Source organism: Daphnia magna, linkage group LG1, assembly GCF_020631705.1.
Source record: "Daphnia magna isolate NIES linkage group LG1, ASM2063170v1.1, whole genome shotgun sequence".
Taxonomy (NCBI): Eukaryota; Metazoa; Arthropoda; class Branchiopoda; order Diplostraca; family Daphniidae; genus Daphnia; species Daphnia magna.
Genome location: NC_059182.1, coordinates 9236720 through 9245879, shown reverse-complemented (window position 1 = coordinate 9245879; position 9160 = coordinate 9236720). Strand labels below are relative to the sequence as shown.

At 35.5% G+C, this 9160-nt stretch overlaps 1 protein-coding gene and 1 long non-coding RNA gene across 4 annotated transcripts; one reads left to right on the top strand and one right to left on the bottom strand.

Moving 5' to 3' along the window:
- Window positions 1-608: 608 nt before the first annotated feature.
- LOC116936603 (pre-mRNA-splicing regulator WTAP) lies at window positions 609-2600 on the bottom strand. Its single transcript, XM_032943799.2, has 5 exons — window positions 2306-2600; window positions 2108-2232; window positions 1819-1997; window positions 1546-1700; window positions 609-1307 (listed from the first exon to the last, which is right to left on the bottom strand). The coding sequence occupies exons 1-5, from the start codon at window positions 2454-2456 to the stop codon at window positions 976-978; spliced, it is 942 nt and encodes a 313-aa protein (XP_032799690.2). The 5' UTR covers window positions 2457-2600; the 3' UTR covers window positions 609-975.
- A 3375-nt stretch (window positions 2601-5975) lies between these two features.
- Window positions 5976-8389, top strand: LOC116935427. Of its 3 annotated transcripts, XR_006643560.1 has the most exons (6): window positions 5976-6189; window positions 6371-7330; window positions 7435-7488; window positions 7596-7697; window positions 7763-7879; window positions 8040-8389. It is a non-coding gene; the product is annotated as an uncharacterized LOC116935427 (long non-coding RNA). The 3 variants fall into 3 exon arrangements; XR_006643569.1 differs by lacking the exon at window positions 7435-7488 and having other exon boundaries at window positions 5977-6189; window positions 8040-8388; XR_006643564.1 differs by lacking the exon at window positions 8040-8389 and having other exon boundaries at window positions 5978-6189; window positions 7763-7908.
- Window positions 8390-9160: the final 771 nt, after the last annotated feature.

Below are 9160 nucleotides of genomic sequence, written 5' to 3'. Positions count from 1 at the left end.
TTACCATACCAAAGAATTAGAATAAAATTTTGAAATAATTCACGGGATACAAGAAGGGGATCTAGAAAATTCCGGTGTACGGTTGATGACGTAAAGTAAAATACAATTCCCGCCAATACGTGTGTGTGAAGCACGTATTCAGTACTAACATTAGAAAAAGTAGAAAAATTTCAGAAAGTATACTCCCGCTTCCCTAGCGGTAAGACCAAGCATCGCCTACTGGATTTCTCTCATCCTTATGGCGATGATAGCGGTCTTTACTTCGTAGTCTGTGCCACGACTTTACTTTCATGATTCTAAGTGAAATGAATCCACCCCCAAAATGTAAAAAAAATATTACATTTCTACATGTAATAGTGAATCTAATAGAATTCAGACTAAAGCTGACACGAAGGAAACGACGGAACTTTGACTTTCATTACAGGACTTTCTGCCAATGAAACATTTCCAAAAGTTATTAACACCGTAATCAACTAAACTTAAATAACCTTAAATCCCGAAGGTGCCCAAAGGGCTTTATTAAAAAGAAACCATAAAGGTGTGGCTAGCCAAGTCAGCTCTGTTTAACTCAATTAATTACACAAAGTTGCTTTTTTTAACCAGCTAAATACAAGTTTGCAAACGGTTTTATTTTTTTCTTAATTGAAAGAGAGCAAAAAATGCACCGCAACACTGAGTAATCTTTCAGTCTCGGTCTAAACATATACTTCCTTTTGAATCAAGGAAATCATAATACATTCTAATAGGAAGACGTTTATTACCGCAAAATCCATTTAGTCTGGAACTTGTTTTTTTGTGAGGAAAATACTATTCACCATTTAGGCTCACTAATAAGGTAAATAGTATTTCGAAAAACCTTAATAAACGATCATACTAAACCATTAGAAACCCTTAAAAGACTCGAACGAAAACCGAACGAATACTTCACTTTTTTAAAGTGAAGGATCGATAAATAGTAAAAAAGAAGCGTATAAACTAATCATTCGGAAAAGATGGTTGAACAGGACCATTACACCGATCACCGACAATACTGTGGAGATCAGTAGTATTCTGCTGGAGATATGAAGGTTCATCCATTTCGTTTCTTTGATTAAGCGAATTATCCAAGTCGACAAGATTTTCTGGCAAATGCGCTTCAATTTGGATGACACTATCTGCATGAACACCAGTATTACGAAGGAGCTCATTTTCCTTTTGAACTGCAGACAATTGGTCTCGTGTTTGGCGTAGTTGTTGCTGCAGAAAGTAAATGGTTGACTGCATGCCTTCAACATCTTCATCCAATTCCAGTAAAAACTCGTCTAATTCTGCATGAGACGAATGGATGCAAAATTTATTCATGGTCATTAAAAAACTCTCGATCAGTCAAAAATTAGCTACATTAAAATACCGTGAAAGAAAGTGGGTTTGTTTTTCCGAAAAATGTACTACACAAATGTACAACTAAATTTCTCTACAATGCTCTTACCTTAAGCATGCCTCATTACTCAGGCTAGGAATGAAAATAAAAAATGAAGCAAGAACAAAAAATACCATATACAGTACCTGACTGAGATTTCTTCATTTCTTCACTAAAATTTCTCTGCAGAGCTAGATCACCTTCAAGCTTTGCCAGTCTGCCAGAGGATATCATTCTTCCCAATTCTTCATTTTCTTGGTAAAGGAGTCTGCATTTCGCCATTAATCGTTTCCCTGTATTGCTATAATTTTCCAAGAGAAGATGTTCACGCTTTAGGGCATATTGCATATGACGTGGATAACAAATGTATTGCAATAAACTGTAACATGAAAAAAAAAGAGAGAAAAAGAAAGAACAACCTGTCTGGAGTAAACTTCCATGCACTCAATTCATTCTGTGTCTCCTCCAATGCTGATTTAGACTTATCAAGCTCCCCACGAAGGTGTTGAATCAGTACATTGACTGCAGGGTCTAACAGAGATGACCTCAATGATGTTGAGCTACCAGCTTGTAATGCTTTCAGTTCATGAATTTGGACCTATTGTTGCAAAATTATTGCAGTATTCAGGAACAACATACTACCCATGATATTTATAGGTAATCTGCAGTTAATGCAAGTAATTATTCGATTAGCTTAGAAATACTCACTATTAGATCCTGAATTTCTTGTTCTTTAGTATTTAAACGCATTAAAAGAAAACTTTCTCTTCGGCCACATTCAGAAGAAATTGAATGTTTCAACTTTTCCTCAAATTCTCGTACTGGAGCCAATGCTGAGTAATAATTACAATTAGTAAGTGTCTAATGCTTCTTCAACCGCAAATCAGAGAGCACAAAGGAACTAACCAATTTGTGCAGAGGATAGTTGTGACTCTAGCCAACTAATATAAGATTCTTGTTTTGCCCAATGCTGAAGGAACTGGGACTTCTCAAGATTAACTAGTTCTTCTTCATTCAATAACACTCTAGTGGGAGGGTCTCGCTCCACCTCCCCCATTGTCTGGATGTTCTTTGAGGAAATTTAATTACGAACTGTAACTGAAGAAAATCTCTTTTCCTAACAATTGTTCTAATGCGATTAAAAAACTACGTATACAATATAACAACACTAACACAATGGTAAAATCTATTTCCCCCGGCAGCCGGTGGGCGGGTAGTGCTGTGGTGCCACTTGGGGAAAACCTGAAAACGTTTATCAAAAACAACTTGATCTCGGTCGCTGGGGTGAACCCTACCAGAGTAATAGAATACTATTACTCTGAGCTCTGACCCTACCGTCTTTCATGGAGGGTTCCAACACTTTCGCTATGTTAGCGAATGAAAATAGTTTAAATTAGAAATTCGGTTAGCTAGTTGTTATCTAGGAGAATTTTGATAAGCGAGTCAGTTCGCTAATCAACGGGCATTAGCGAAGAGGTTCCCTACTAGGGCTCGGCCCCGCGTCCAATGGGTAGGTTTTTGGAAAAATGGGTAGGTGTTCTCGGCTAAAAAATTTGATGCGTTGGGTAACGGTTCTTGAGACTTTGTGCCTACTACCTACCCGGGTTAAACGTGGGTAATACAATTTCAAAACTGGTTCCATTACCCGGTTTCAAAACCCGGTTAGCTCCGATTTCCTACCTGATTACTCTGTTTTTTGCCCGATTTCCCGAAGGGATTTAGGGTGAGGCAGTTTGGGTTGGAGGGGAAAGTGGAAACGAATGAAATTCGCCTGCTAAGCTCAATAGATGGAGATTGGGTTATCTTACGGTACAAAGAACTGATTCTGGAAAGAATAATATAGATTAATAACTATGAATAAAAATATTTTGAATACGTCTTCATGTTATTCGCATGACATATTTCCTAAGAGGAGTTAAATATTAAAATGATATAAGAAATAAACGGCAGCTACTATTTCAGCGTTGTTTTGTTACAAAGCAGACAACAGCGTAAATAAAAAAGTTATTATTACATATGTTCCTTGTTGGTTTTGGTTATTTGTTATTGATTTGTTAAAAATAATATAATTAGTTAAAAACAAAACAGTGTAATGCCGCGTCGAAGTGGTTTGAATAGAAATAATTCAGTGAAATTAAAGCAACAAAATACAATAGACCTCCTGCACTGTGCGGATAGCAGGATCAACTCCATCTCGTTTAGGGGCCTGAACGCTGTCAGGCAAAACATGACGACAACTCCTGTTAGGGTTCAGGTCCCTGGCCTCAATTTGCAGCAAGAGATAGACAGATCAATTCGCTATACTAGCGCAACTTGCCTTACGCATTCAGTTGCAACTCCATCTCGTTCAGGGACCTGAACCCTGTCAGGCAAAAACACAAAACCCCCGAGCCGTTATTTTTTTGTTTTGTGTTTGTTATTATTTATGTTTATTGTTTATTTTTCTTTCTGTTTCCTTTCCGTAATACAATGCCTTTTAACTTTATAATTTTGTTTTTATTTATTAGAATATTACTTAATTAAGCAACGATATAATTTCATTAAAATTACTGTAATAATTGTGAATTTCCACTCATGGGCATTCGGGTAGTGGAACCGGTTCCAAAACCCGATATCATTACTGTGTACCCTATTTGACTTGTTTTTTTGCAATACATCATAGTTTTATTTATTTTCCTTCACTTGCACACCCATTTTAAGTTAAGGCTGGGCCATATCTTTTAAAGTGGGTATTTTAAACGAAAGAAAACCGCTTGATAAGCACCTACCCGAGTAATGACCCATCAGCTATTTTTCAGGTAGGTAGGTCGGTGCGGTTTAACGTGTCTCGGGTAATCCCTCTATCACAGTACACAAAATTAAAATAGCTTTATAGGTAACAATATTAGGTCTAAATTAACAAATTTTACAGAAATGGATAGCCAATGATGGGGGCTATCCACTTCCGTAAAATTTTTACTTAAAAAAATACCTAACCGAGTAGTAAACCGATTGGATATTTTTGTCGGTGTGGTTTGACGGATCGTGAACTAAATGAATTATAATCGGTAAACCATAAGCTCTATATTTGAAAAAAATTACAGGAATGGATAGCTCTTGATTAGATCAATCCATTTGTGCAAAATTATCGCATTAAAAAATTTTACTAGGGTAGTAAACCGATTTACAATATTTTGCTTTGGTTGGTACGGTTTCATGGGTATCGGGTAACCCCCACCTCCCTGATATATGTAAAACTTCAATAATTTTTTGCGGAAAAACTATAAGTCCAAATTAAATAAATTTTACAGATATCGATAGCCCTCATCAAAAGCTACCCATTTCTGTAAAAATTATGAAAAAATATTCATAAACAAAAAACTTGAGACAAGACGTTTTTTTATAGTTTTTGCGCTCTATGGATATACTCGACCCAATTGACAAAAGTAAAAAATATAATCCTTTTTAAATTTTTTTTTCTATGAATATTTGTTCAAAATTTTTAATAGAAATAGATAGATCTTGATGAGGGCTATTGATATCTGTAAAATTTATTTAATTTGGACTTATAGTTTTTCCGCAAAAAATTATTTAAGTTTTACATAAATCAGGGATGTGGGGGTTACCCGATACCCGTGAAACTACACCGACCTTAACAAAAAATTGTAAACCGGTTTACTACCCTAGTAAAATTTTTTAATGCGATAATTTTGCACAAATGGATTGATCTAATCAAGAGCTATCCATTCCTGTAATTTTTTTCAAATATAGAGCTTAAGGGTTACCGATTATAATTCATTTAGTTCACGATCCGTCAAACCACACCGACAAAAATATCCAATCGGTTTACTACTCGGTTAGGTATTTTTTAAGTAAAAATTTTACGGAAGTGGATAGCCCCCATCATCGCCTATCCATTTCTGTAAAATTTGTTAATTTAGACCTAATATTGTTACCTATAAAGCTATTTTAATTTTGTGTACTGTGATAGAGGGATTACCCGAGACACGTTAAACCGCACCGACCTACCTACCTGAAAAATAGCTGATGGGTCATTACTCGGGTAGGTGCTTATCAAGCGGTTTTCATTCGTTTAAAATACCCACTTTAGAAGATATGGCCCAGCCTTAACTTAAAATGGGTGTGCAAGTGAAGGAAAATAAATAAAACTATGATGTATTGCAAAAAAAAAGTCAAATAGGGTATACAGTAATGATATCGGGTTTTGGAACCGGTTCCACTACCCGAATGCCCATGAGTGGAAATTCACAATTATTACAGTAATTTTAATGAAATTATACCGTTGCTTAATTAAGTAATATTCTAATAAATGAAAACAAAATTATAAAGTTAAAAGGCATTGTATTACGGAAAGGAAACAGAAAGAAAAATAAACAATAAACATAAATAATAACAAAGACAAAACAAAAAAATAACGGTTCGGGGGTTTTGTGTTTTTGCCTGACAGGGTTCAGGTCCCTGAACGAGATGGAGTTGCAACTGAATGCGTAAGGCAAGTTGCGCTAGTATAGCGAATTGAGCTGCCTATCTCTTGCTGCAAATTGAGGCCAGGGACCTGAACCCTAACAGGAGTTGTCGTCATGTTTTGCCTGACAGCTTTCAGGCCCCTGAACGAGATGGAGTTGAGCAGGATTCTTGTAGTCCGACAACGCTGTCGGCAGCCATCTTAAAAAAACTCCACCCTTTTAGTGCACAGGCTCTTATGGAAGTATTTTTTCAAAGTAATTTTTGTCTTAACTGGATTACAATTTCGACCAAAGAAAAATAATGAAAAATACTACATAATTCAGGTAATCCGTAGAATGTAAGTTTTCCACTATTGAAGTAGTGGAAGTCATATTAATTAAATGTTTTGTGCAATGCATATGGGCATTGTTTGTATATATAGGACCCACACATGTATATTTTACTTGTAATTTTTAACATTTTTCCACTGAAACACTTAGTAATTGATTTTTCCAAATTATTTAGATTGTCATGTGCGAGGAGGAATTTGTGGAAAATGCTGTAATCCAATTATTCGACCTCTCCAACCTTGTTATTGGTCTGTTACAATACATAGCAAATTCTTTCTTCAGTGAGACGTACTCTGCATTCATTTTTTCAAGTTGTGCTGTTAACTTTTCGATTTCTTTTTGCAACTCACTCACCAATTGGGGTGAGTGTTCACTTGATGACGGTTCTTCGTCGACCAGGCTGTGGCACGGTTTCGATGTTGACAGGTCCATTTGAGAATCTTGAAGTTCTTCAGCAAGTAGAACTTCACTTGAATTCAGATTTTCATTAACTTCAAAGGGATGAGGACTGTGTATCGTAATGTTGCTATTATCTTCCTTCTTGGGTTGGGTATAGTTTGCTAAAGTGTTCATAAACATAGCCTCTGCAACAACAATACAATAATAAATATATGAAATGTCTTTGAACTTGTAATGTATACCTCAGTTGTAGGTATACAACACTCTTCTTTGTAAACGAACGAAATTCAAAATGACTACCTTTGTTTCCCTCTATTGCCCTATTATCTTCCTTCAAATTCCAGACCGAATAGCCACAACGCCAGCTTAACATGCGCAGCTCAAAGCTCTACAATGCAAAAGCTACCCCCGTTACTACTCCTGGTGTACTTCATGGTAACGCCTACCCGTCATAGGAGGTATTCAAGTTTACAGGCCTTAACCATTAATTAGGCCAGGACATAGCAGACCGTTCCATGTTCAAACTTAGTCTCCATCACCTAGGCCAACCCTCTGGCTCTTTAAATGAGTCATACGGTTGGCCTAGGACAACCTTTTTCAATGCCTGATTTTACAAGAAATCACGGGATGCCACCTTCTTTTGTTTCAAGCAGATGATCAGCTGGTTGAAGTTTGTTTTGTTCTTTTCTTTATTGTCTATTTCGAAACGTTATTTAAATGGGAATTTTGTTTTTACGTAAGCTTTATTTGGGTTTGTGATATTTAAAAAAAAAAATTTTATATTTTTAATTAGAATACGCTTTTTTAATGAAAAACAAATTTGCTGTATTTAATTCGTAGGGAACCACGAAAACAATTTGACATTAGAAATAAGAATATTTTGTTGATTGCTAGGTAATATCATTAATTTCTTGTCATTGAACGAATTTATATTTAGGTTTAATAAAAGGCCTAAACGTCCTACAGTGTGATTTCAGTAAAATTTTTAAATTTGCATTCAGTGTGTTGGTTGCGTTTTCCCTCCACAATGGAAATTACACTGTTGGATACCGAAAGAAAAACATTGGGGCATTATTTTAAAAATCAACACACTTATCAAACAGGTAATTTTTTTAACGTAATTTCAATGTTATAGCCCTGACATCACCCTTTTATTTTCCCTTTCCAGGTATCGGAATCTCACTGGTTTGAAAACGGGGCAACAACCAGCAACTGAACAGTCAGTTGGAAAACAACTTTCCAAGCCTACTATACAATTAGGGATATACCTTTTAAATCTTATTAGGTATTTTCCAACGTAAAAATCTATTAAAATAATAAATTAATGAAAAAAAGTTGTTTACTCGTTGTATTAGTTCTGTGTTATATTTGAGTAAGACCGTTGCACCAGTTACAACCCACATAACAATTTAATGTAGTAACTCATCCTAAATCTGTCTAACTAGGACGTGCAGTACTGGACCGCTAAAGGACGTTATAAGGACGCGCTTAAGCCACGGTCCTTTTTAAAAATAAATCACGTCCCTGAGAAGAAGTCTTATTTCGATCCATTTCTTTAAAAGCCACGTTGCCACAATTAACAGTGTAGCGTTGGGGTTCAATTTTTCAAGAATTACGTACACCACATCAAATAATAATCTAGAATTTCTTTTTGAATACGTAGTGATTGGTTAACAAGAAGAAGCTCAGTCTATGATGCGGGAGTCCAATGATCGAAACTTATAATAGTTATATTTATCTTCTGGTATTTTGGTCAAAGAGCGCAAGGTGTAGATTTATTAAAGGCTAAATTTTTTTCAAAAATTCATTTCTTAATTATGGAAGCCAAAACTATTTCACTGTAACTTGTGTCAGTCTAAAAATATCTAAATATAAATGAATGTTGCGTATATGGTATACTACTCGACTGTCATGTGGGAGACCCGTAATCGAATCCGATGGTAGAAAACTACTTTTTGCATTTTTTTTAGAGCAAAAAGTCGTCCCAGTGAACACCAAAATGAGAGCTTTGTTGACCATAAAAATACGTGTATAAGAGCAGTTTTTGCCGGTCATCAACACCTGCTAAAATCGTCTTTAAGTCGTCATTGTAGGATTTCAGGACAGAAAAAAGAAATCCTAGTAGTGCCGTTGGAATGAATAAATATCCTTTAAAAGACGTCAGTGTGCTGTTTGGGAAGTAAGAAGCCTTCATCGCGAGCTGGTCAAAGAAATCGTAATGCAAGCAATCGATTCCGAAAGTGAAGAAAAAGAAAACAGTTTGGTTGAACTACTGAAGTAATTTTTCATCGAAAAAGTTATTGATATTCATCAAGTAGAAAGAGTAATTTTAATTTCAATGAAATTCTGGGTGTTTTCTTCAACATATTACTATTTTTTTTAGGCTTTTTTTTGTATCCTTGGTGAACTCAACTGTATTCGTCACATGATACTAAATGCAGTACCCAATCTGGTACGCTTTGGCATTAAATTTCAAACTTTTGGTTTTCTGGACGATGAATTAAAATCAATAATAAATTCAGCTTGGATCGACAATGTTATGAAAGAAGTAGATGCAAGTAAGACT